Source organism: Acomys russatus, chromosome 13 (assembly GCF_903995435.1).
Source record: "Acomys russatus chromosome 13, mAcoRus1.1, whole genome shotgun sequence".
Classification (NCBI taxonomy): Eukaryota; Metazoa; Chordata; class Mammalia; order Rodentia; family Muridae; genus Acomys; species Acomys russatus.
This window is the reverse complement of record NC_067149.1, coordinates 45,976,854-46,003,675: the sequence shown is the minus strand read 5'-3', so window position 1 is coordinate 46,003,675 and position 26,822 is coordinate 45,976,854. Positions and strand designations below refer to the sequence as shown.

The window sequence follows — 26,822 nt, the reverse complement described above, 5'->3', positions numbered from 1 at the left end:
GAGAGGGGGGCACAGTCCCCTTTACTTCTCTCAGCTGTTTAGGGTCAATTGGGTTATTTGGGGGCAATACCAATCTCCATTAACAGCAACCGCAGCAAGCAGTCTCCTGAGCAACCTCATTGAAATGTTTCTTTGTTCCCCACATTGTCTATCTCTGGTCTCTCCAAAATGCTACATGCCACAACTACCACTGCACACCACGGATTCTCTCCCTAGCCTCTTCTTTATCCTCCTCAGCTTCCTAGGCCATGTCCCTCTCCATGCCAGAGGAATACTACCCCCTACAGGAGGCAATTATCAGCTGTGGGCATACTAAAGCCCAAACTAAAATCCCACACTTGGGATTAAAACAATAACATATTTACATAACACAACTTTTACCCCAGACTATTCAAGGTAATTGGGTGCAAAGAAAACAGGGAAGTCTCAACGGCTGAGGTGATGGATAATGAAACCAAGACCAGATACTCCCTTCCCCAAGCATGCTACTCTGCAGTAGTGTCCTAGGGATCTAAGAATAAGAAACTGAGAGCTCAGCCCCAAGCAGGATGTCCAGATCAACCCTTACACACACACACACACACACACACACACACACACACACACACACACAGAGAGAGAGAGAGAGACGCCACCACCACCACAGCTCAAGGAACATTATAGAAGAGGAGGAAGAAGGAATGCAAGAGTCTGAGGAGGAGAAACACTATAAAATAGCATCCTGTGCACAGGACATGGCTGTAGCACTCATGAACCCACAGCAGCTGTCATTACCTACACAAGAACTAGCCAGTCCAAATACTGGCGTAGATGAGCCAGGTGATCCCCAGGCCTGAGCTTTCCTGAGGAACTGTTGGCAGCTAATAGCTGCAAAGAGAGGAGAGTTGCTCTTTTGTGAGGGTGTGGACACTGGTAAGTTTTCCAGTGGATGGCCCCACACTCCTGCATATACGGGTAGTACCAACTGACTGGACTCAGTGGCTTATAAATACAAAGAAATAAAGCTGGAAGGGAGATGTAGGAGGATATGGGGGAGCCGGATGGGTACAGCATGGGGTATCGGTATAATTATATTTCATTGTATATAGCTATGAGATTCTCAAAAATAAAAATTAAAAATATAAAGACAAATAAAAACTCCCATAAATGTTAAGTTTTTTTAAAAAAAAAGGAAGCCATGATCTCTTTATCTAGAAGTTAGCAAGTTCTTCAAAGAAAAATAACCAGTTTCTTTCTTCACTACAAGCTGGAAATGTCCTTGGGACTCTTGGCAGCGTCATCCCTGCCAGAAGCCAAGGGTACCAAAAGCGTTTGGGGAGCCCTGATCTCTGGTCTGGTTCCTAAATAATTGTGAGGTTGCTCCTTTAGGGAGGCAGAATGTAAAATAGTAATGAAGGCCTCCTCCTAAGAGAAGTGTTCGCCTGGTCAAGAGAGCAAGTGTCTGGCATGAGTGGAGACTGAACCTTCCAATGGGACCAGGCAATCTCCTGGCCAAGGGACCAGCTCCAGAGAGGCAGGCTCACCTTACAGCAGGCAAATGAAACAGGTGGAATCATTAACTCTTAGGCCTACTAAGTCGGCCACTACTAAGCTGGTGCCTCCTCTCTATTGCTGCAGTTTCTTACTACAACACAGGATAGAAAATTAGAGCCATCTAAATGAGTCTGAAGAAAGCAAATATAAGAGGGATTTGTAAGAAATATTTACTCGGAGTCTTTTCTATCAAATACTATGTTACTTTTGTTTTATGGCAAGGTATTTAAATTTTTTTTTATTCTTCACCAACTTGTAAAACATTTATGCAAATGTTACACACACACCCAGACACACAGACACACACACAGTACAACCTTTGTTTATACAAAAGCCCTACAACATTCTTGATTAAAATGGCTGGCCTCGCCCCACTTCATTTCCTGTGCACCCATTCTTGTAAGACCTCTGCTCTCACTGAGGTCAGACCCCAGACAACTAGGAACGACACAGTCACCACCTACATTAGAGTGAGCGCCAAGTGCTCTCCTAAGAACGAGTGTTCTTTTTGTTTTTTGTTTTTGGTTTTTCGAGACAGGGTTTCTCTGTGTAGCCATGCCTGTCCTGGACTCACTTTGTAGACCAGGCTGGCCTTGAACTCACATCGATCCACCTGCCTCTACCTCCCGAGTGCTGGGATTAAAGGAGTGCGCCATCGCGCCCGGCTTAGAACAAGTGTTCTTGTCTCTCTGTGCTTTACTTTTTAGAGCTCACCCTCCTGACCAGGAAGGAGCAAAGTGTTGTCTTGTTCAGACAGTTGAAAAATATAAGTTAGTAACTTCCCAAAAGATTCCCCATAAAATGCCTGTTCCTATTGGCACAGTTTTTATCTACTTTATTTGGGTTCTTATACCTCTAACTCCCTTCCAATCCCTCCCCCCAGCACCAGGAGAGAAAGAAGGCTCATGGTGAGCAGGAGAGGCGTAGGTCTTTTTACTACTTATGGCTGGTTAGGGTTGTCAGACTCCTTGGGGGCGATACCAATCTCACTGTCAGGACATCCACAGTCCAGCAAACCAGCAACAGCAAACACAGCAGAAGGATGAGCCAGCAACAACATGGGGAGCAGCAGCCTTCTTCTTTTCCTCTCAGTGCTCTGGCTTTTATATCCTCTCAGAATCTTCAGAATTAGACTATCTGCAACTAGCAAAGATCACACCTCTCTCCAAGCCTGCATGAGGTGATCAAAGTTAACAGCTGTGGATAAACTAAAAGCAGCCCCATATCCCACATTTGGGAGGAAAACCAAAATGTATTTATATAACATAACTGAGTTTTTAAAGAAACCAAAACTTCCACTACATGTTCCTGACAGGCCCAGGCATATGAATGAAGCCTAACATGTTAGGACAGAGGATGGAACTCCAACTCAGTGTTTGAAATACTTGAGTGTTTTGAAAACACAGCAGCTTCCATGCAACCACAGCCAGCTCCTCCTCCGAGCTGGTACCACTGAAAGTCTAGCATTGACTTCCATTGCGGCCACTCTGCCGATCATTTTTCCTGAGTCTGGCAGGCTCCAGTGCCAAGTGCAGGATGACTGGAGGCTCTTATCCTGGGAGCTTATTTTTGGTGAATCCTTTGTACTATACGCGTGAAGACCCAGACCTCGGTGGCTTTGCCAGAGCACCCATTGCTGGTTATTTTAAGGAGCGCACCATCTTTCATCACTGCAGGACAACAGGAGCAAAGAAGGTCTTTGTGGTAGTTTCCATATCCTGGCCATCTAGACTGCTCCTAAAGTTGAGATGTTTTTTCTGTCTTGTCTCACGTGGCTTGGTCCATGGATGATGCACTTTGGTCACATGAAGTTGAGCATACTCGAGAGACAGGAGGAGCACTGAGGTTGCTCTTTATTAGCGGTCTAGGTCTGGTTCAAAGACTGGGAAAGGGTGTGCTCATGTGAAGGCTGTTAGCTTTGACTCCTGCCGGGATAAACTAAGGCCTAAATAAACCAAACACACCTTAACAGCTGTCTCTAAGGTGGGATGTTCTCAACCCTCTAAACCCTTTGAAATTTGCCATCTTTCTTAAGGTCTGAGTCTCCTGGGAACTCATTAAACAAGCAGAAAAGAGCCAATGCTTCTGGGCGTGGTAGAGGCTCTGTGGCCTGCAGGGACCCTTTGCCTTAGGCAGGCACTGCATTTCTTCTCAGGCTTATAGAAGGAGTTGGCTATCGCTAATGTGCTCTGCCCACTTCATGGCCTTGGGTGGAGCATGAGAAGTGGAGACAAGACTAGTGGGAGCCTTAGAGGTGGGCTTCAGCACCTTCCTGGCCAGACACAGGAGGTAGGGCATCACTGCCAAACACTTGTCTATTTGTCCTGCTTCATCCCTTAGCACGTGACTCCTTCCTGCCATAACTCAGCCAACTTTTCATGGGGTCAGTCCACATTCCAAACCATTCCTGGCCTCTGACCTGAGATGCGCCTAGAATTCTTTCAAATAACACGTGCTTGGCTTGTGGTCTACTACGGCCTTTGGGATATCCCTCATTGATCTCACATGAAACCATAGTTAGCAGCTAGATTCCCTTTGCCAGGGATATTAGCCCTATGAGTTTTACATCAATTCTAAACCCCCCAGCTTGTCTTCGTAACTAGAGAAATAGTCCCTGTCCCCAGAGGATGCGATCATCACTTTGTTGGACCCTGGAGTCCAATTCAGGAAGGGGATTGCCGCGAGAGACCACTCAAGTCACACAGGCTGGAGGTATAGGTAAAATTTATTACTGACACATCAGAAGTCCCAATTGTTGAAGTGTCAGGGTCCCTCAGCACTCGGGAGGTGAAGGACCCCGAGTAGCTGTTACAGGCTAGTTTTAAAGGCTAAAACCACAAAGCAGGTGGGGTTGCTTATCAAGTTAGACCAGATGGACATTAGGACATCTGGCATTGGGAAGCTCTTTGTGGGGGCTTGGGTGAGGGTCTCTAGAGCGGTTACTGAAAGCCGTTGGGGACATCTGATATATGGAAACTTACATGTAACTATTCTGGGAACTAAGGTGGAACTTTTGAAGTTAGCATTAGCGAGAACTGGGAGAGGCGAGCAAGGCTGGACAAGCGAACAAGCATCTTGTATTTTACAAATTTATCTCTCTAGCATCCCTCCTTTTAGGCCCTTTACAGTAGTGAGTGGGTTCTTCTTTGCATCTATCTTTTGGAAACGCTTTCCTCCCATACCTTCCTTTGAAGCTACTTCTGGGAAGACTTCTTGAGACCTCCTAGAAGTCAGGTGGCAGTCTGACTACAGCCAAGCGCCCCTTTGTATGCCTGATTGCTATTCTGGCGGCGTGAGATAAGAGGTATTTGTTTCCTTCCCAAAGTGGAATGGTCTCTTTGGTCTGTGAGAAGAAGAGGTAAATGAATATAGAGGGGACTTCAGAGTTCTCTCTGTGAGCTTCCTGGTCCTCCACAATCCAGGAAATAAGGGCTCCTTAGTAGGTCCCCATTCAAGAGATTCTAGCCAGCCACAAAGCCTTCTGCTCCGTCCTCACTGCCTGTTTGGGATGGTGGCTCTATATCTCTGGTTCTCGGGGCTCTTTGGAGTCTTGTTATCTTCTTTTCTAAAAATCTCTAATGTGTTGAATAATTATTCATGTTTAATATTGATTTATTCTTTTAATAAATCAACAATTACTCTTTACCCAGGTATATGCCCAAAGAACCACACAGAGAGACTAGGATCTACTTAATAAGCCTACAGCACAATGCGGGGAGCAATAATTACCCATCTCAAACCTCCAAGCTAGTATAGTTTCCTCCCATTAAGATTTCCTACATTATACAAGGCTCATTCATCCTGGTGTATCCATCTTGTTCTTCTTGTTTGTTCTCCTCCCCTCACTGGACCCTGATGTCTCACCCTATTCTCTGTTATCACTCAGCATTGGCTAGTTGGTTTTTATTGGCAATACAGAGAACAAATGGTGACATGTTTACCTGAACTTGAGACAGGAAATGCTTAGAATAAACATCACAATGCAGTGTCCAGATTGAAACTAGATAGTGGGGTAGAAAAATCAGCATGTAAATGAACAAGGGTAAACTGCACACAGTCCAGAAGAACATTATGTAAACACTAATGCCTAGCTGCATTGTCATGCCTGCCATGCCTGTCACACCCCAGCCATGCAGGACAGCAGAACCAATCCTTCAGGAATCAGGGACACAGCTTTTAATCCAGGTGATGTACACTGGATGCCCCTAGCCCAGCACATCTCCCCCTCCTACATCTTGAATTTTAAAAGCAGACCCTTACTAAAGTTTTCCAAGCTGGGGAGGAGAGGGGAGGAAAGGCCCAGACAATTGTTCCCTCATGGAATAACATTCTGTGGACGTCCTCCAGTAAGCCTGTCCCTTTCTTTAATGCACACTGTGAAAAAGTCTGGCTTGGATCTGGAAAGTTGTTTGACTGACTTGCAAACTGGCCTCTGGCACTTTGGGTTTCAGGGATCTAGATTTCAGTGGGAAGAGCTTTTCCTCATGTACCCAACTCTCCTAATTCCAGCACCTTTTGCCCGAGACTCAGGGCATGTGAATGCAATACACAAAGACTCAGTTTGCTCAGCTGAGGGAAAGAACTCGGAGACTTCAGATCTGGTCTGCCTGAGGCTGCAAAAGGTTTTTTCCTTTCTGAGGTATATAAGTTGGGGTTTTGTGAATGTTAGGGAAAGCTTCTTTCAGCCAGAGTGCTTATTCAAAGTCTTCTCCCGAGGCGCCACAAGAAGTGTGTAGCTCAGAGCCTGGGCATTCAGCCCTGCCTCTGCTGTCAGTGCTAAGGAGGTCCATGAGAGATAACTTTGAAAACTGTATCCAGCCCATGGCCCTTGGGGCCTGGCCCTGCCTGCCTCTGAGCTCTGCAAAGCTAAGCCTCCAGCTACACCCTAAGCCCCATTCCCATGGCTGGTTCCCTGGCACATGAGATGCTTAAAGAGCCTATTGCTCAAGATGCAAAAGTTGCCCTGGCCATCACTTGGCTGGCTGTGATAGTGAGCCCGGTTCTAACACAGAGCTTCTTCAGTAACTGCCAGCCTCACAACGTGGATCCACCACCCAGCACTCTGTGCTGACCAGGATTGGTAGACCCCTTCTAGGTATGAAGAACTCGCCCGTGCTGTTCTTCTCACAGTTTCTCTCCACTGACACCAAATACCTAGAATTCTGGGCCACACCTATTCATGTATCCTTCTGGCTAAGCCCCTCCCTTCACGCCTTACTGCTGAGACTGCCCACTCCCCACAGACATGCCTATGCCAGGCATCTGCAGACATTGTCTGGAAAGGGCCAGATGGTAACGGTCAGCATGAGAGCTACGTAGTGTCTGTCCTCACTGCCCAGGCCTGTCTGCCCCAGGAAGATGGCAGAGTGTAGAGGAGAGCATAGAACTTAGAACTACATTTCTGTTAAATTTCATTTGCGAGCAGGTGGCCCGCCATGCCCTGAACCCTCAGCTTTGCATCTGGCTGCCCCCTTTCCCTTCTTGCTCTCTCCAGCATACCACCTCCCCATAGTCCCTGGGGGCAGAGGCTTCACTCTACTGAGGTACAGGAAAGTCCCTGTTTCTGCTTTCACATTCTGTCTCCTTACCTTAAGCCCTGTTTTGTTGTACGTGTCACCACACTTTGCACCCTCTCCTTGTCAGAACCCTTTTCTCATTGTGACTCCCTCTTCCTTGTATGAGAAGATGTAGGCCACTGGAGCTTTCCTTAACGCTCACTGCTCTCACCATTGTGCCACTCACCTCTCAACCCCTGAGGACTGTCTGTCCCAGGGATCCTGACCTCTGCCCTATCTCAGCTGCCCCTCCCATGTCTATAGCTAGTTTTCCTGTCATGACTAATAAAATGCCCTCCCTGTGTTAGAGCGTCACAATCTACATGCCGCTCTCTCCTAACCACATCGTCTCTCCAGCTTACTCCCTCACACGTCATGACCCCAACAGCTCGTTCACCCTGCCACCTGTCTGTCCCCTCTCCTCCCCGACTCTTGTCATTTTCACCTGCCAATAAATGTAGGGCCACTCTCTGTGACCACAGCCACACTGGCATGGACTCTTAGCTTACTCATTTTTATCTTTGACTTGTTCACCCGGAGAGAAACACCAACCCAGATCCCATCCAACGTCAGGAAATCTTGGTCTCTGAACACAGAGAAATACATAAAGCTGAAGACGTTTCTACTTCCCACTCGTGACCACCAATGTCCCATGGCCTTTGGTGACACCCAGCAGTCCTCTCGTGTCTCTTCTCCTACTCTGTCCCCTTCTTCACTTCCTTGGGTGATTCTTCTGTAGCTTTCCTGCCTTCTTCCAACTTCCGGTATACCCCTCCCTTCAGATGTCCAGCTGGAACTCCAGGAAAGGCCAGCCCCAAGGAAAAATACAAACAGAAAAGGGCTTTTCTATGTCTCCCTACCATATCTATGACCTTCCATTGTGCCTTCCTGGGTCTCTGAGAGAAAGGCAGGCTCCCAGCAGAGCTTCTCCTCCTGCCCCACCAGCTGTGTTACAGCTCAACTCACTGTAGCCCCTTGTAAAGCCAGAATCCTCAGTGTGCCACGGAACTGCCCCTTCCTGCCTCCAGAAGGCCTCGAGTCCTCCCATTCTGCATCACTGGCTTCATGGGGTGACTCCCATCTCACATACAACTCTCACACCACACCCACTCTCATTTTTCTCTGCTCACATTTGCAAAACGTTCCAAAGAGTTGCTATTTGTCGATCTTTAGTCATAATGTGGCCACAGCACCTGAAACTGAGGAGTGTTTTACATATAACATACAACATACAACATATTTCAAAGATTTCAAAGGTTGAATATAAAACAAAGCATGACAAATATTTTATTGCTTTTACTACATGTTCAAATGCTGTATTTTGGTGACGTTGGGCTAGATAACATGTGTTCCCATAGTTTTTCACCCCCTTTCGCTCTGTTAGTGTGGCTACTGGAAAGGTGGCACCCTTGGCTTACATTTGGGTTGCCTGTGTCCCTTTTGGGCAAGGCTCTCTAGTCTCACTGGCGGCAGCTTCTGCCACTCTCTCCTGGGCATCTCTCCTGGGCCTTCCCCCATTACTGCTCAGATCAGATGTTTTCTAGATCTCAATGGCCTTGGTTGTGCTAAATGAAGAATCCCTTGACCATGAATGGCTCCTTGTTGGTCTCTTTCTTTGATGTGTTCTCTGTTTGCCTTTCTTTGATGTGCTCATGTAAGGACCCTATGGTCCAATCTGCTCAAGTACAGCTTCCATACAGACCTCATATGGTCCAACCTTAAATACGCCCTGTGCAGAAGACGGTTTTGCCTCTAGTCAAGACCTTCTTCTGACTTCCAGACACATGGCACTGGCTCAGAAAGCCAGCACTCACACAGTAACTAGCCTAGCCTTGGGGAAGGTGGCAGTGGAGTGTGGACAGCTTATGCCACCACATCCCATCCTTCCAATTGCTCCATCCCAGGCTGTTGGAGTCACATCTCATTCCTGACACCTCACATCTCCCAACTGGTCCAACAGCTGGTCCTACTACTAGCTCCATCTTAAAAAATAAGCCCGGGAGCAGATGCTCCCATCTCCAAATAACTACCTATCCTGAACCCAAGCCTCTCTCACTGGGCCACTTTTTTTTTTTTTTTTTTTTTTTTTTTTTACAACTCAGTAAATACCTTTCTTCACTCACTGGGCCACTTTAGCAGCCTGCTCTGGCCCTGCCCCCTGCAGGCACAATTGACATTAGTCAGACTTTACTCAGACTGTGTTCCTCTCCAGCCCAGGGTTCCTGTAGGGCCCCTCCTACTTTTCCAATTTTCTCCTTCCTTTCTCTGTCCTAGTTATACTGGCAGTTTGTCGGCCCCTAACATCTCACCGTGCGTCTTTCTGGGATCCCTGTCCCAACGACTTCTCTGCCTGCAGTGGTTCCCCAGACAGGTGCAGGGGCCACACCTCTTCCAAATTATCACCAGAGCAGAGCTCCTTTCTGAGCTGCCCTCTGTTCAAAGGTTAGCCTTTTATCCTCATCACTACAGACCCCTCCTCTCTCCAGGGATCACATTCTGCAAGGTCTAATTACTGGCAGCCCACATCCTGACTGCCCCCCAGGGACGCGAACCCTCAAGGGTCGGAATATGTCTCTCCTGCTGCAACTTGAGTATCTAGAAGAGTGCCTGCAGTGATAACAGCATCCCAAGAGATATGGCCGGCTTCCTTGCTTTATCCCTGTACCTTGACTCCTGTGCCAGGACCCTAGCTCCCCCAAACCAAATATGCCCCCACACTCTTGACGGTAAAGCATTGTCCCCAACCTCACTCAGCACGCACTCTCTGTGGAGTGTGTCCCCTCCCCTGCTGCAACTTGTAGCTTTTCGTGGGCCTTTAGGGGCCACACCTGTGACAAACTCTAGCCGGCTAGACTACGTTCTTATGTTGGAGCCCGGCTGAGAAAACAGCTGGGGTCCTGACAGCTCTTCTCTTTCTCTCTCTTCTAGGCTTTTTAGTGCAATTTTAGAACAAGCAACCAAAGCTGATGGGGCCAATGCTCTAGGAGGGAAAGGAGCTGGATTCGATGTGAAGGCACTGAGGGCTTTCCGCGTGCTTCGTCCCCTGCGCCTGGTGTCTGGAGTCCCAAGTAAGTAAAGCCCCTGTCCCTCTTGACAGTGTCCTTTTCATAATTGTCCCTTCCCCTTGCTGAACTGCCAGGAGCATGTCTTGAAGGAACCCGGTTGGACCACAAAAGGCTAATTAAACCCTAGTCTGCCTTAACCCCTAGTCTGCCTTAGCTCATGAGATTAATTCTGCTCTCTGTATGTTCCCCCAAAGAATGTCAAGAAAGCATCACTGGGCATTCTGGGAGCTCAGTGTTGCTGTTTCCCTCTTTTCACACCCGTGGGTATCCTCGGCTGCATACAGAGACCTGATGCAGGTTTCTGCCAAGGAGTAGATCTGAGCTCTCTGGGTATGGAGCTGCCCTCCTGTGTATCAGCCTCACGATACCTGCTCTCTCCCACTGTGGAGGTTCTGAGTTCAGGAGCTTCAGCAGCTCTTGGCTGTAGCAAACTGCTGGGGAAGCAACCTCTATGGGCCTCTTCTCCTTTATCTGGTTCAACCTGGGAATCTGGGAAGAACTTTGGGCTTGTTTGCTGGGATGTACATCTTGGGTCAGAACGTCAGCCTGTGACTTGTGCGGCTATGTGGCCAGACACAGGGAAACAGTGTCCTCTGTGAAACAACCCCTCCTGTCTGCTCTGTGGTGAGCACCCAGTTGCATTCTTGCTCCTTGATAGTATCTTAGAATCATAAAGCCCCCAGGAAGCTGCCTTCTGGCAGTCTGATTCCAATATGTGTGTAGAATGCTGGGATGGGAGTGGGAGGGGGATCTTAATTAACTAGCAGCAGAGTCAGGCTGCATCTGGTCTCCCAGCTGCCCTTCCCACCTTACCACTCCATCCTTTAAAGACTTAAGGCTACCATTTCAGACTGTCTTTGATTTTTGCACATATCTCCTGCCCCTTTGAGTGCAACAAAGCCCCACCCACCCCCAAGCCCAGAGTTGTGCCCTTTATTCTCCCCAATCTCTGTCCAGTGGTTAGATTTATGTCTAGCCCGGGTGGGGGAACTTACTGAGTATATGGAAGCAGCAAGTATTGTCTTGGTGAGGATTTCATTGCTGTGATAAAACAGCATGCCAAAAGCAATTTGTGGAGAAGAGGGTTAATTTTAGCCTACAGCTCTTGGGTCACACTCTATCACTGAGGAAAAGTCAGGGCAGGAACTCAAGGTAGGAACCTGGGGCCAGGAACTGGAGCAGAAGCCACAAGGAAGGCTGCTTATTGGCTTGCTCCTTGTAACTTGCTCCATTTGCTTTCTTATATAAGGCAGGACCACCTGCTCAGAGGTGGCGCACCACCATGGGCCCTCCCACAGCAAACATTAATCATGAAAATGCACTACAGACTTGCCAGTGGGCAACCTGATGGAAACTTTTCGCCATTGAGATGTCTCTTCCCAGGAGATTCCAGCTTGTGCCAGGTTGATGAAACAGACCAGGATGGTGGCTGTTTGCTTTGCAGGGGGTTGGGACTCTCTGCACAGAGATTACAGAGCATCTTAGACTGAAAAAGTGTCATGGAGCTAAGCCTCATAAGCACAGTGAAAACAGTCACTGTCTACTCGGCCGCCACCATTTTGCATTATTTATGGCTTATATGATGGCCCGCACCAAGTTCCACTTTGCTAATGCCTAATGATGTGAGTGTTCTTGATTATTCTTTCGTAGCTCCACATTGGGGAGTAAGATGGGAGGCAGGAGTGACCTTTGAAGCAACTCTAAAGTAGCTTATGATAGGTGAACCAACGTGTGAGAGGCGAGAACCATGGGTTAACCCTAGATTCCTACCACAAAGTTACCATGGACAGGCTGACTCGAGCCTGTTACTTACATTCTCACTAAGAGCTTGGAACCTTACTACCCCGTGAGGGACATCAGGACTTATTGTCCTAGAGGAGCAGGGCAGCCCAGGAGAAGAGCACATCGCTCAGTTTTGGCTGCAAGAATGGATGATCCCACAGTGTCAAGTAACCTGTAGACACAGTGAGTCTGATTTGTAATGCATGGGGGACAAGATTAGCTGCAGCTTTTGGGCCTGAGCAGCTCTCTGAGACAGACCAGACTACATGGCGTCTAATTCCAGAGCCTCGGCTACAGCCCCCGCCGCCACTATGCTGTCTTTGTGGCAGAAGGAGATGATCAGAGAAGGTAGCCTAGACTTACACCACACGGCTCCAGGCTAGACTTACAGGTAGCTCACCTCATCGCTGCTCACATTCCATTAGCCAAAGTGGCTCAAAGATATTGGGACAGGACATAATTGGCCTTCCCCACTGTGGCACCTCATCAGAGATGTCAAGCGATTGCCGATTTGGTAAGTCACAAATATACAGAGAACAACTCTTCTCTCGAGTTTTGAGAAAGGGCTTGGCCTGGCCTTTTGCACTGCTACCATTTCTGTACAGCTTTTGAAGCAGTGAAGATTGAGACCACGGGGACCTAGGGTACTGGTTCAACACCACCCGCCCCCTTTTCTCACAGTCTTTGCAAAACTCCTTGTCTTACTTAGGGTTTCTATTCTATTCTATTCAATATTGCTGTTCATCATTGAGAGAAGTCAGGACAGAAACTCAACCAGGGCAGGAACCTGACGAAGGGGTGCTGCTTACTGGCTTTCTCAGCCCGCTTTCTTATAGAACTCAGGACCATCATCCCAGGGGTGGCTGGGACTCCTCCCGCAATCTGAGCTGAGGGTCCCTCCTTCCAGATAACTCTAGCTTGTGTCAAGTTGACATAAACTAGCCAGCACATGCCTCATAGGAGGAGCCTCTCCATGTTGTCCCCACTTCTTGTTCCCCCATTTTTTGCTATGTGTGCTTTCTCCTCCCCAGCTGTCCGAGAACATCTCTTGTCAAGACCGCCTCTACAGTAGTGATTCCAATGGCCTTTTCTCTGGGCCATTGGCCTTTATCTCTCTGTGTGTAGCTGACTTCCCCTTGTCCTTGAACCTCTCGTCACTTGGCATTGGAGACAGTACTTGTCCCCAGTCCTGCCTTTGCTTTGCTTTCTTTTCCTTCTTGCAATTCTTCGCTGACTCCTCATTTTTCCCTTTGTAGCGCTGAAAAGTTCCGGGTACGGACTTGGTACCTCGTCTCCATCTGCACTTGCTCCCCAGCTGCCCTGTGTTATCCAGGTTCATAGCCTCAAATACCACATTATAATGCTCTACAGACTCTTCCAGCCCTAGAGTTACACACCCAACCGTGGCTCCATTCGCCTCCTCAGACCTCCAGTGAGTGCTGTAAATGACCATGCCACTCTCCAGCTTCCCGGATTGTTCCCCACCTTAGGAGATGTTCACATACTGGAAAAGCTTCTCTTCTCAGCCCAAGCACCTCTGACTTACTTCCTTTTTTGTTCTTTCATTCTTTGCACAAACCCTTCAGAAGAACCTATCAGCCTTACCTTCAAAATAAATCAAACATGTGTTTCTTACTGTCTTCACAATTCCCTTCCTTTCCTGCCACTATCTTCTCTCGTGTGGACAGAATTCTCTGCCTTGACCTGTATCCCTAATCACAGTGTATTAGTTAGGATCTATATCTATGCCTCTACATAGAGAGATATAGATATTAAAAAGGGCATTTATTAGAGCGATTTACAAGCTGTCTAATGAATAGTGCAGCAACGCCTATCTCCTGATGGCTCACACTTAGGGTGGACCTTCCACCTCAAATAATCCAACCAAGAAAAGTACCCTCACATGCGCCCGGTACCCTGAGTTTTAGTTCATTCCAGGTGTAATCAGGTAGAAACCCAAGATTAGCTGCCACACACAGCCTGAGTGGGTCTTTGCCCCACTAAGGACCCTCCAAGACCTCCCTAGGCCATCAGGGCGGAAGCTGGCTCCCCAGTCCATGTTACCTCTCATTCCTTCTCTTTGGCGTCACCTCCCTCTACCTTTCCCAACTCCTGGTTTCATCAGCCTTCTTGTCGCCCCTGCAGAGCTCCAAACTCTCTGCCAAGGCAGGTGCCACTCCTTCTTCCAGCTGTGGCCTTGACTCAGGCACCCACTCACGTGCCTGCTCACCTTCTCTAGTCTCTGCTGAGATACTGTCTCCCAGCATGTCACTGCTGCCCTGTGTCGGCCACTTCCTCCACTTTCTGTGTCCTATGCTGAGTTACTGGCTTAATTGACATCATTTGTCACCTAACTATGGTTTTATTCATTTACCATCCATTACTGCTGTGGTCGCTGTTTACAGTTTCTTTGTTTACAACCACGGCTTTAGCTTCTGCAGTGGGAGATGAGTGTTGCAGAAAGTGTGGACATCATTTCAGACCCTCACGCTGAGTGCTGTACAGCATGGCAGCTGAGACTGCCTGGCTCCCCACACACTGCTGATGCTGTGGGGCCTATATCTGTGTAGGCTGCATTTACCAGTCCAGTGTCTGAACCTTTCTGTTGCACTAGCTCTCCATGACAATGAACTATAATAATAGACAGATGTGATGTGTGACATCAAGGGTACAAATCTCTTAAAAAAACAGGGGCTAATTCTATGGTTTATTAAACTTATAACTCTAAACTACATAGGTGAGGGGCCCCAGAAGTTGCTGCTGTTTTTGTTTTTTTTTTAATATATGTGATGAATGTCGCTGGATTCTTGACTGAAGATGAAGCAGGGAGGGATGACTGTGAGAGTATAGCCCTGTGAGTCATCAACCAGCTTCTTCTAGACCTTTCCTTATGTGAAAAGTTGCTGGCTAAGATACAGACGTGAATCTATGCTGTTTGTTCTCAGAGGTTTTGTAGTAGGAAAAAAAAATACTCATTAAAATGTTATGTAAAATAAAAACTAGAGATCCAAAGGATGTTTAGGTACAGAGCCAGGGGTGCTATGATGAGTCAGTCAACTTGAGGTGCCATCCTTCCAGGCATAGGGACCGCAGATCAGAAAGCCTTCATAGATAAAGTGGAGCTTGGAATGGATCTCAATGGGCAAACAAGGAATGACATCCCAGAACATTACAAAAAGAAAGGACAGTGTGGTCCTGGCGATGCACGCAGGAGGGACCAGGAGCTGATTGTAGTAAAAAACCAGATGGACTCACAATGGCGATGGAATTCCATGTAATTGAACAATGTGGTTGCTTTGTGGAGACTTTTCCCTAATAAAGTCCCTCTCCTTGTGAACCACCAACTCTTTCCCAGGATGGAGTATGAGGCATACATGATGTACAGAAGGATAAGCCACTTCTAGCAAGAAGCATGACACAACATACATGACCGATGGCTATTGAGAGCTGTGATCCAGAATCTATCATATATATATGCAGTGGAAATGCTCACTTATGAACAATAGGCAGTGGCCCATGTAACCCTCACACGACCTCTGGAGGAGACCTTCCAAGGGTGTACTGAATCAAGGAAGGCAGCAGATGGAAGTATGACGTCATCTTTTAGGTTCATGAAGCCTTTGCTAAAAACTTGGAGCAACCTTGCTATGATGGACAAAGGATTTGAAGGGTTGTCTCCGTTCTAGACAAACACCACCATGCTCACTCCCGTCATCATCCGGGAGCCAGCCATAACGCAAGGCAATGGGACACACTGGAGATGATGAGCCTTGTTGTACTTTATGGTGAAAAGGTAGGGATGGACATAGAAGGACTTTTTGGGTCCTCATCTGTTTGAGTCACCAAGAAAGACCAGCCTTAACCAGCTCATAAATCCGTGTGTGCACTAGTCCCACGCTCAAGAAGGTAGTAATGGGTACCTGGTGAGAAGTGTCAAGGAGCAGACTGAGGTGGAAATGGAGTATCACGGCTACAGGCAGGTCTGTAAGTAGCTACTGCTCTTCTCCAAATACCACACTGTGAAGACTGATAACTGGGGCAGTTACAAGGATGTCAGTATTCATGGTGGGTCTTTTTGTTGTTGTTGTTGTTGTTGTTTTGTTTTGTTTTGGGTTGGGGGTTGTTTGTTTTGTTTTGTTTTGTTGGTTTTTCGAGACAAGGTTTCTCTGTGTAGCCTTGGCTGTTCTGGACTCACTTTGTAGGCCAGGCTGGCCTCGAACTCACAGAGTTTGCCTGCCTCTGCCTCCCCAGGACTGGGATTAAAGGTGTGTGCCACCATGCCAGCACTTCATGGTGGTTCTTGAACTATCAGGAGTGTCATGAACCTACCGAGGACTCAGCTAGCTGACTTAGACCAACACAGACTAGTATGAGACACCAAAATTCCTTTTCCTCCTTTGTTGGAAGAATGAAACTGTTAATTATGGGTTAGATCTTAAAAGTTCCCCCAAACTGATGGGCTAAAGGCTTGAGCTCCAGCCTATGGCATTATTTGAAGATGGTAGACCTTTAGGATGGGGGGCCTGGCAGAAAGAAGTTAGGCTTCTGGAGGTGTGCCTCGACTGGGCCAGTACCATGAAGTGACTAAGGTGCCTCCATCTTGCTCTTCCACCATGATGTACTGTGCTGCCACAGACTCAAAAACAACAAGGCCAAACAACTGTGGAACAAGACCTCTAAGGCTGTGAGCAAAAATAAACATTACTTCCTTAGGTTGATCGTCTCAGATGTTTTGTCATAGCAATTGAAGGTGACTAACAGAATCTTTAACTTACTTTAATTTAATCTTTCTGCTTTAGGGGCTAAAGAGATGGCTCGGTGGTTAAAAGCACTTGTTGCTCTTGCAAAGGACTTGGGATTAGTCCCTAGCACACACATGTTGTCTGACAATGACCCCTAACTCCAGTTCCATTGGATCCTATACCCTCTCTGACCTCTGGTGCCAGACATATATACATTCAGACAATACACTCATACATTTGGAAGGAAACAAATCTTAAGCAAAAATAATTAACATGCCTGCTACAAAAGTCAGTAACTTGTCTGTTTGCCTAGTTCTCAAGGTGAGGCACACTTAGCCTGCACCTGTCTGTGACAATGGCACCTAGCACTCGCCTCTATCTATTCCCTGTTCACTTCTCCTCTTCCCTTTATTAGGGATTAGTAGCCATAAGGTGCCACACTGCTTAGCTGGTGCTCCTGTGATCAGCCTGATGGAACTACCTTGTTTCCACACCTTCATGGTCTAGAATCATCATGATTCAAGCAACCATCATTGCTCTCAGACAATTTTCACAGCCCAAGGACATTCACTTTTCAGTAGAGAGAAGGAGAGTTCAGCCTGTATAAGTCCTAGCAAACAGCAAGGTGTGCCTTCACTCCCCCTATTCACAATCAGCTTTGCCACGCAGCCCAGTCTACCTCTACCCCTTTATTCCCAGGAAGCAGAGGGAGTCACCACACCTCGTCACAATCATTAACCTTCTGCCCTTCTTCCAGAATCAGGATGTCTAACTGGCAAGCAACCATGACTATCTAGTCAACCAAATATCCATATCCAAATGGGAGTGCTTTAGCCAACAATTTCCAAGGCTCCCAATATTATAGAGCTCTCTGGTGGCAGCAGACAGAACTGATTCCTATGCTGTCTGCAGGAGTCTGCCCGGAAATGTGGTGAGCCTCTAATTTTGTAGAGCCTGTGGAGCCCACTGGGCCTCTAACACACAGTAATGCAAACATGTATGCACACTTAACACACTATTCTTTACCTGTCTACCCTGTGGCAAGAGGCAGCCCAGGAAGATTGTCTTCAAGGTACTCCATAGGGCACCTGTGAACGGCGTGGTTGTTCCATACTCTACACAGATGACTTCCCGGACAAGCTCCCATGCACATCTGTGCACATCTGTGTACACCCCTGTGTATACACTGGCCTGTTTGGTTTCAAGGAGCCATGTGAAAGTCCTGAGGCTGGTGTGGCTTGCCTACCAGTAGCAGAGCAAAACCATGGCTGCAAGAAGGAAGTGATGCTCTTTCTCCTGACCTGACTGCAGATAGCCCTTGCCTGTGCCCCACTCTTTCCTCAGCTAAGCCACTCTCCTCTTCTCCCTCTCAGGTACTGCTGTGGCACAAGTCTAGGACACAGCTCTAGTCCTAGCTCTGCTGCCTACTTTCCTTGTTTCCTGCCTGGCCTCAATTTCTCCATCTACAAACTGACTAATAGTGTGCATGCCACAGATAAGGACAAGCCTTTTCTTGGCAGGGCCCTGTTCCATTCCGGCAGTAAAGTCATTTAAGTCCACCCCTGGACAAGCCACAGCAGTGGCAAGAGAAAATGACCCCAAGGTCACAAAGTCAGTGAATTCATCCTGTGAGCATCTCAAGCTCTCTCAAGTCTGCTGCCATGGAGTTTAATGAGAAATAAATAACAGTGTGTGACTAAGCTGGAGAAATCACATTATTTGGTAGAGCAGAATAAAAGAAAAATGTCAGTGACAAAGAATACATGCCACCAACAGCAAAGTTAAATGTACTGTGGAGTACAGCCCTTGCCCAGTAATGAAAATGCATCTTTTTCACCCGAGGACCAGGTAAGAGGTGATAACAGGACACGGCCCATTCAAAGCAGTGTACAGCCTCAAGGTGAAGCTTTGACGCTGAGAGCTTGATTGGGTGATTAACTGGCCCAGTGGTCCAGGAAGCAGGGATATCACCCCTGATTTATAGGCAGGACAGACCGCATCCAATGCTTCACCCCAAGGAATGCAGGGGATGGGCACTGGAGACTACAGTCCAGAAGGATGTGCAGGGCTGCTCCCAGAGCAGGATGGCTGGAGAGAACAAGGTACTGATAGCAGAGGCGTGGGCACATTTGAATTTCAAAAACTCATGAACCCCTTAGGCTAAAGGGATGATGAGAAATGGCTCTAGTGCCACGTTTGGATTCAATGGTGAAGTTGGCTTGCAAATGAGCAGAGCATGGATTTCTATGCCTATTCTGGACAAGCTACTTGACTTTGATTTCCTAGGAGTCTTGTCAGCTTTCTTATGTGTGAAATGAGAGAATTAAACTGCTTTTACATTAAATTCCTGAGCATTGTCATTCTGTATTTTGAAAATAGGGAACAACAGTGATCTAAGAATTCTTCCAGAGACACTAATTTTAGAGCTTTGGTAGTCATTGCCAAGTTATGAGCGTGTGCAAATTCCTTCAGTCATTAGCTCCTGAGATTAAAGCAATCAGACAGTTCAGAGGTGGGAAGTATGCCACGAGATAAGTCAACATGGATGATCAGAGAGAGGTGGGAATTATGCTTTGTGATAAGTCAGCAGGCATGATGCAATTGGTTGTGAGCTGAGGACTGTGGCAGGTGGCATGCCATCCCAAAGGCTAAGTATTGTCCTTAAACCTCCTAACTATACCTCCCTGATGCATTTCTATGCCTGGCCTCTCTGGGAAATCTCAAACTTGCAAAAGCAGCCAATAGCAAGGTGACTGGCACTTAATTAGAACTAATGCTAAGGGTAAACTCCACTTAGACTTGTAAGTGGCCCATGCTAAGTGCTAGGTAGGAAAAGAGAACATGAAATGAAAATACAGGAGGTCAGCATTCCATGAAGTAATCAATGTGCAGGGCCTGAGCACCATGCCTTCCATACCCTAATATTCTCATGCTAACTCATGCGGTTCCTAGTTAAACAGACAGCAGCCATGCTTGGGACCACATGCCCAGAATCACCACCTGCTGGCCATCTGCAGTTTCTTAGTCCCTAACATGGGGGCTCAAACTGCATCTAGCTCATGGAATTTTGAGAAGTCAACAAGTAAATGCTGATGAAGCATTCAAGGTTTTAGTCCATACATTAGAAGCATTCCACAAATATGGTTGTCTGCGTTCCTATGACACCAGCTTCCTGTCTTCTTACGTTACACTCCACAGTGGATTAGTTAGGGAGAGCAGACTTTCTGTGTTTGACTTTTAAGATAACACTCACATCATTTAGCTTTCTGTTACTGTGGCAGAAGCTGAGTAGATAAACTTTATATGAAGAGGTCTGTTCAGTTCACAGTTTCAGAGAGTCTGATCTGTGATTGGTTGGTGCTGTTGCTCTTGGGCTTGTGGGAGGTGGGCCATAACGGTGGGATGTACACAACGGAGGGAAATATCAGCTCGTGAACAGAAAGTGAAAGAGAGAGAGAGATGAAAAAGCACTCTGGTGACCCAACACTTCCACTAGGCCCCACCTCTGAGGCTTCCACTACATTTCAGTGATGCCATCCCGGGGACCACACTGTTAATGCACCAGCCTTTGGGAGATAGTCAAGGTTGAGGCTGTACCAACATTTCTGAAGCATAAATTATAGTTATGGAAACTAGCAGATCTTATTGTATAACTTCAAATGTAGTAATCTTACAATTTTATGATTGTATAATTTCATTACTCCCTCCTGTCTTATTGGCTATACGTATTCTATAATCATACTCCATGTTACTACTTCACAGTAAACAATTAGATGGCTTGAGGTATGAAATATTTTATGTGCCTGACCCTTTAAATTACCTTATACCCCCTCAGTGTCAGTTGGCTCATGAACTTCTGGGAACAGGATAATATAAAAAGTCAGCAAATGCTGAGAGGGGAGACAGAGACACAGAGAGAGACCCAGAGAGAGAGAGGAGAGTAGAGAGAGAGAGAGAGAGAGAGAGAGAGAGAGAGAGAGAGAGAGAGAGAGAGAGAGGAGGGAGGGAGGGAGGAGGAAGGAGGGAGGGAGCTGCAGAGAGAGGAGGAGGAAGAATAAGCAGGAATAGGTTCCTAGAGACAGAAAAGCCAGGTCAGAGGAGACAGTTGATACAAGAAGAACAAAGACTGAGTAGGGCCAGAGAGAAGAAGAAAAGATTGAGCAGAGTGAAGATAAGAGACAGTTGAGAGTGGATTGAGCCAGCAGAGTAAGAGGAGAGGACAGTTGGTGACAGTTGAGGCAGGACAAGCTGAGCTGAGCCAAGGAAGATACTGTTAGGCCAAAAAAGAAGAAGAAGAAGAAGAAGAAGAAGAAGAAGAAGAAGAAGAAGAAGAAGAAGAAGAAGAAGAAGAAGAAGAAGAAGAAGAAGAAGAAGAAGAAGAAGAAGAACCCACAAAGTAGCTAAGGACATAAAAACATAAAGACCCCAAAAAGCAACATTTTACTTAAAAAGCTATAATGGCTTAAGTAAATTATGGAAGATACTGAAACCCATTCTTTAGGTGTGCCAGCCTACCAGTCATTTCTGGGTCTCTTGCCATTTAAACAGGTTATGATGTCTCCGGAGACTGTTTTCTACTCCACTCTCACCTTTATTTCTGGGATTCCTCGTGCATACTTGTTTGCTCATCATATGTTATTCCATTTGTCCTTAAAGCTTTGTTTGGGTTTTTCCTCCCAATTCTGTTTTGGCCTGTGTTCCACCAATCAGATAGTTTCTTTTATCATTCCATTTCACTCGTTCTTTTTGTTTGTTTGTTTCTTCTATTGCTGTTTCTATCTTCCTTGAGCTTATTCAGTGATTTTTTTTTTCATTTCGATCTACAGCTCAGTTGCTTTCCAATTATATAGAGTTTTAATTTGGTTCTCTTGTATAGTTCCCACCTACCTGCTTCTGTTCTCTCTTTAACACAATACACTTGTTATTTCACTCGATATGTTTTCCTCTGTGTGTACATGCACATAACAGCTATTTAAAAATATTTGTCAAGTCTAACACCCAGTCTCATTTTTATTGAATATATATCACATTTTCCCATTTCTTTGTGGATCTGGTGATTCTTTGGTATTTTAACCACCGGTAATACACTACAGAGACTCTGGAATCTACTATCTTCCTAAGATGTTTAGTTCTTCAGCAAGCAGCTCAGTTTCCGAGCTTGTGTAGACTTGGTTTTATGCTTGTTGATATAGGCCAATTAAAAAACCAAGCCCCTCGTCCTTCACAGTCCATTTCTTCTCTGCACTTGGTTGGGGCCTGGTTTCAAGATTTGTCAGAGTGGGTCTGAGTGGAGAGTGCCATAGCATAAGGTTCTTACTCCTGAGCTGTCCCTGTCCGCCACTGGACTTGGATGCCCAGGGATTACCAACATGCTCACTAGAGCTCTCCATATGAGAGAGAGGGCCAGAGCTCCAGCCTCTTAACGCTCCTATTCTCCACCCCAACCCCACCCCCGCTTCCCCTCAGCACTGATTATAATGCCCTTGGCACCTGCATTCTACCCTCACCCCAGGTAGCTAGCTGCCTTCTGATGCAATTGTGTCACATGTGTAGGTACCTGTATAGGTACCACACAGACTTCGAGGTGCCTTTCTCTCCCACCTGCCTCCTTCAGCTTCTTGTCTCATCCTACTCAGTCATCCAGCCTCATCCTGCTCAGTCAGCAGCAGGCAGTGGTCTGATGGAAAGTGCTCAGGAAAGTGTCCAGTGCGCTCACTTACGTACTTCAGGGATTCGCTTTTATAGACGTTATGTCCATGTCATAGAAATAGTTGCTTCACACTTTAGTCCAGCTTTTTAACTGTTTATGGTGAGGTACTTAGTTGGTACTTGGTACTCTGAGATGTGTGGAAATTGAAGCATGCTTAATTTTTAAACTACAAAATGAATGATTCCTCTGTTAATAGATTTTAAAATATTCTCATACATTCTATGTTATATATTGATTTATTCCTCACAAATTTATTGAGAATTTTTGTGTGTGTAAGGCAGAGTAGTAGGGTGGATAGGAAGAGCAGAATTTCTTTCTTAAGGTATTTATATAATAACTTGAGAAAAGAGGGATTTCTCATAGACAGTGATACTATGTTATCACCGCAAAGACAGTGAAAGCCAGACCCAAACGGTGACTTGGTTTGTCAATGACAGAAGACAAAATAGTTTGATTTTTTCACAAATCTACAATAGATGATGATGATGATGGTTATATGTGTGATATATAAATACAGGCGTATTTCTCCCCCATGCAGTCATGTGTGAAGGCCAGTGGTTAGAATATCTTTGTTTATTCACTTCTCAATCTTATTGTATGAGGTAGGGTCTTTTTACTTAATCTGAAGTTCCCCATTGTTGGGGGTTGGTTTGGTGCTATGTATACAGATGCTAAATTCCTGGCCCCAAGATCTGGTTACAGTCCAGATGAATGCCTTCTCATGTACACCAGTAGATGTTGTGTAAACTTTGCTGCCCAATTATCTCTGATTGGTTAATAAAGTTGCTGATAGCCAATTACTGGGCAGAACAGAGGTAGGTGGAACTTCCATTCTCACTTAACCTGAAGCTCCCCAGGTCAGCTAGACTGACTGGCCAGCAATCCCTCAGGACCTGCCTCTCTCAAACATGCAGCACTGAGGTTCCGGGATTGCTCCACCACACCAGGCTTCTTCAAGAGGTCTAGGGATCCGAACCCAGGTCCTCAGATTGCACAGCAAGAGCTTTACCTGCACTGCGCTGTCTTTCCAACCTGAAAATATATATGATTCTTTTATTATGTTTTTTTTAAAGTTTGTAGGGTTTTGCACTCTATGAAAATTATCAGTGGTAGAGTTTTCATTGATGTGTTAGTTGAGGACATGATGAGCATTCTGTTAAAACTGCATAGGAGAATGAATAGATGGTGTAGGGTCACAGCGAGTGGACAGCAACAACAGCAAAGAAGTCAGATCTTGGCTTCATAGCACTGAGCCAGGAGAAGGAAAGTTGTAAATTACTTGAATAAGAAAGTATTTGTTGAAGAAACAGGTATAAAGATGTAAAGGGCTAGCTTGGTGACTCAGTCTAGTATCTCTGTAGTGAGTGATTTGCCACCAAACCCATGGGGAAATTCATCATCCTTCTCCCCCGCCCCTCGCCAATGATATACTTTCTGTGCATTTTTAAAATATTTATTTATTTATTTATACAGCATTCTGCCCATGTGTGTGCCTGCACACCAGAAGAGGCCACCAGATCTCATTGTAGATGGTTGTGAGCCACCATGTGGTTGCTGGGAATTGAACTCTGGACCATTGGAAGAGCAGCCAGTGCTCTTAACCTCTGACCCATCTCTCCAGCCCTCTGTGCATTTTTTTAAAGAAAAGAGTGAGACCTACGATGAGAGTAACCATACCATCTTACATGCCCTCCTGTCTGACCTTACCATCAGATGACCACTCTGCAGATAGCCAGTCTCTAGAAAACTCATCCCAAAGGGGCCAAGGTGTGGCCCTGAGAGAACCTTCTAGAATCAATACATGCATTCAAAGACCCAATTCTGTAGCTTTGGGTGTAAAGTCTGCAGGAAAACAGTGAGGAGACTTCCCCACATGATGTGCTCTTTAGAAGTGAAGGCTACTTTCGCTTTTGAAAGTGTCAGCGGAGGGCTGAGGTAATACGGATCAACTGTCCCAATGAAGACGGCATTTGATATGCTAGGAAAATATTCTGAATTGTATAGCACTAGGAAAAGATGTTTAACAGTAACGAACATGAAACGTCTCTGGAGAAATACAACACCATCAAAGCTGTCAAATTATTTTGAAAAGCAGTTTTGTGAAAATAAGGTCTGACTCATTATACAAAATGGCTAGGTACACTGGGAAACAAGATAAATAAATGAAAATGAGCAAAAGCCATAGACAATAGAAAGAGATGCATGGGAGACCCAGGTACTGGTGTTATTCAGCTATAGGAAGTGCAGCACTGTTTGCTGAGTTTACAGACATCAAAGACAAGATCTGTAGTTTTCCCAGAGAACCAGAATATGTGGGAAACAACAAGACACAAGTTTAGAAGTGAAGAATACAGAAACTAAAATTAAAAAAAAAAACACTTCAAAGTAAATGTTGACACAGCTGAAAACAGAATTATCGAGCTGTACAGAGAACAAAGAAAGAAGACCAAGATTTTATTCAATAAGAATAAAAATCTGAGACATTCAGAATAATATAAGACTTAAAAATAAGTGGTTATTGTTGAATTTTATTAAATGCTTCTACTACATTATTCATAATTGTTATTATATGATTAATTTTTTTTAATTTTTTTTCCCAAGACAGGGTTTATCTGTGTAGCCCTGGCTGTCCTAGGCTTGCTTTGTAGACCAGGATGGCCTTGAACTCACAAAGATCTGCCTGCCTCTGCCTCCTGAGTACTGGGATTAAAGGTGTCCTTAATTATATTTTAACTTGTCAATGCACTGACTATCTTGATGGCTACAGAGCTAGACATGGTCTGTGTCTAGTTCTGCGTGGCGTAGGTTGCTTGGCCTGTGATAAGTCACCCTGTGTAACAGGGAATATGAACAGTAGGAACTGATGCATCTGAACCCCTGGAAGTTTCCAGGGGGTGGGGGGTGTTGCTTCTGTTCTGGGCAAGTCAGAAAAATGCAGTTTGCAAGCAATGGCCCCCTAGGATGCAGGGAATTCTGGTGGATTAGTGTTGTCGTGGGAAATGTTGCGTTAAGAGCTGTGAGGCCTCACTGGGGACCGGAGGACAGAGCCCATCGTCTGCCAGGGCATGGTGTGGGTGCGGCTTTTGTGCAGCTCATTTGTCATTTTGGCCCAGATGGTTGCTAAGGAGTATGAGTTTCAGAGTTTTGTCTGTTACCTTGAGCTCCAACGCTGAGCAGATATATAGGCTCGAACAAGTTATTTATTTCAGTGGAATGATACACTAACACAACGCCAAGAGTGTGGCAGGTCTTCAGGAAGTATAGCTAACTTTGTATGCCTTGTCTGTTCCTCCATATTCAATTTTCTTCTGGTATCAGGATTTCTTTCATATCCTTTCATTCTCATCCAGATTGGCAATGTAAAACTATAAAAGCCCACTAAAGGGGGGCTCAATATGACCCTCAGATGTTTCTAAGTTATTGGGGAGCAGAGCAACTACCCTATTTCCCAGGGACACGACTATCTCTTAGTGTTCATAAAATCTGTGTTGGGTACAGAAATGTATTTGAACTGAAGGGTTAAACTGAAAATAAATGAGTGCAGATGGCTAAATGGCAACATTCAAACTATCCTAAGACTTGCGACTCTAGGAAGCGCTACAGGCAAGAGCTCCTCCCCCTGTAATAGGAAGCCTCTTCCAGAAAGAGAATCTAACACTAAAATCCCCAAGCTCAATAAGGCCATTACTCCTAACCCCAACAAAGAGCTATTTCCTTCCCTTCATACTGTCAGACCTATTTTCTTTCAAAAGCCATTAGGCTTACGAGACTCCTAAAAGTTCTCTTGTCCCATTAGCCAAAGGAAATCACAGACTTCAATTCTGTGAGATTCATCCTGTCTCTAATTTCTAATGAGTACAAACAGGTTCCTATAGCTGAGAAGCAAGTATGAGTCAGTAACCAACCTGTGGTGCTCGTGGCTAGTGCATCCACCAGTGCCCGTAGCGCATGTGCTTTACACACTCAGTTAACTACGACTTTGGCACGAGGACCTAAAGATGGCTAGTGAGTTAGGGTCAGGGACTGTTTATATTATCACTACTCACTCCCGTATAAGAAGGCTGTTGGCTCACAAAGCTTAGCACAGATAGAGTAACTCCTGCTGGTTTTAATGGATTGGTGATGGGGTCACATAGGAGGTATGACACGTTGACCCCTACTCTAGCTGCTCTTTGCTTCACCTTGTTGGCTCTCTCCCCTTCCTTCACCGCTCTGCTGTCTGGCCAAGGGTGCCAGCCATAGGCACTAACTTAGGAAGCTGCCTTGCCTTCCAGCTTCCAGTGGGGTTCAGTGGACGGAGAAGCAAGTGGGTGCTCAGTAAGAGGAAGGGGTACTTGTGTCCCCAGACCCTTCCTTGAGGGCATTACCTCCTTGCCCTGAAACCAGGGGACCTCAGTCACCTCTCAGGATGTGGGTGATTACTGCTTCCCCTGGG

At 46.0% G+C, this 26,822-nt stretch overlaps 1 protein-coding gene across 38 annotated transcripts in view; it reads left to right on the top strand.

Moving 5' to 3' along the window:
- Cacna1c (calcium voltage-gated channel subunit alpha1 C) overlaps nt 1-26,822 on the top strand; it is a 638,839-nt gene that overhangs the window by 440,815 nt on the left and 171,202 nt on the right. For all 38 annotated transcript variants that reach the window (XM_051155214.1, XM_051155212.1, XM_051155213.1 and 35 more), the window contains one exon: nt 10,017-10,156. In XM_051155214.1, the coding sequence (XP_051011171.1) occupies nt 10,017-10,156 (140 nt within the window). The remainder of the gene's footprint in view (nt 1-10,016; nt 10,157-26,822) is intronic.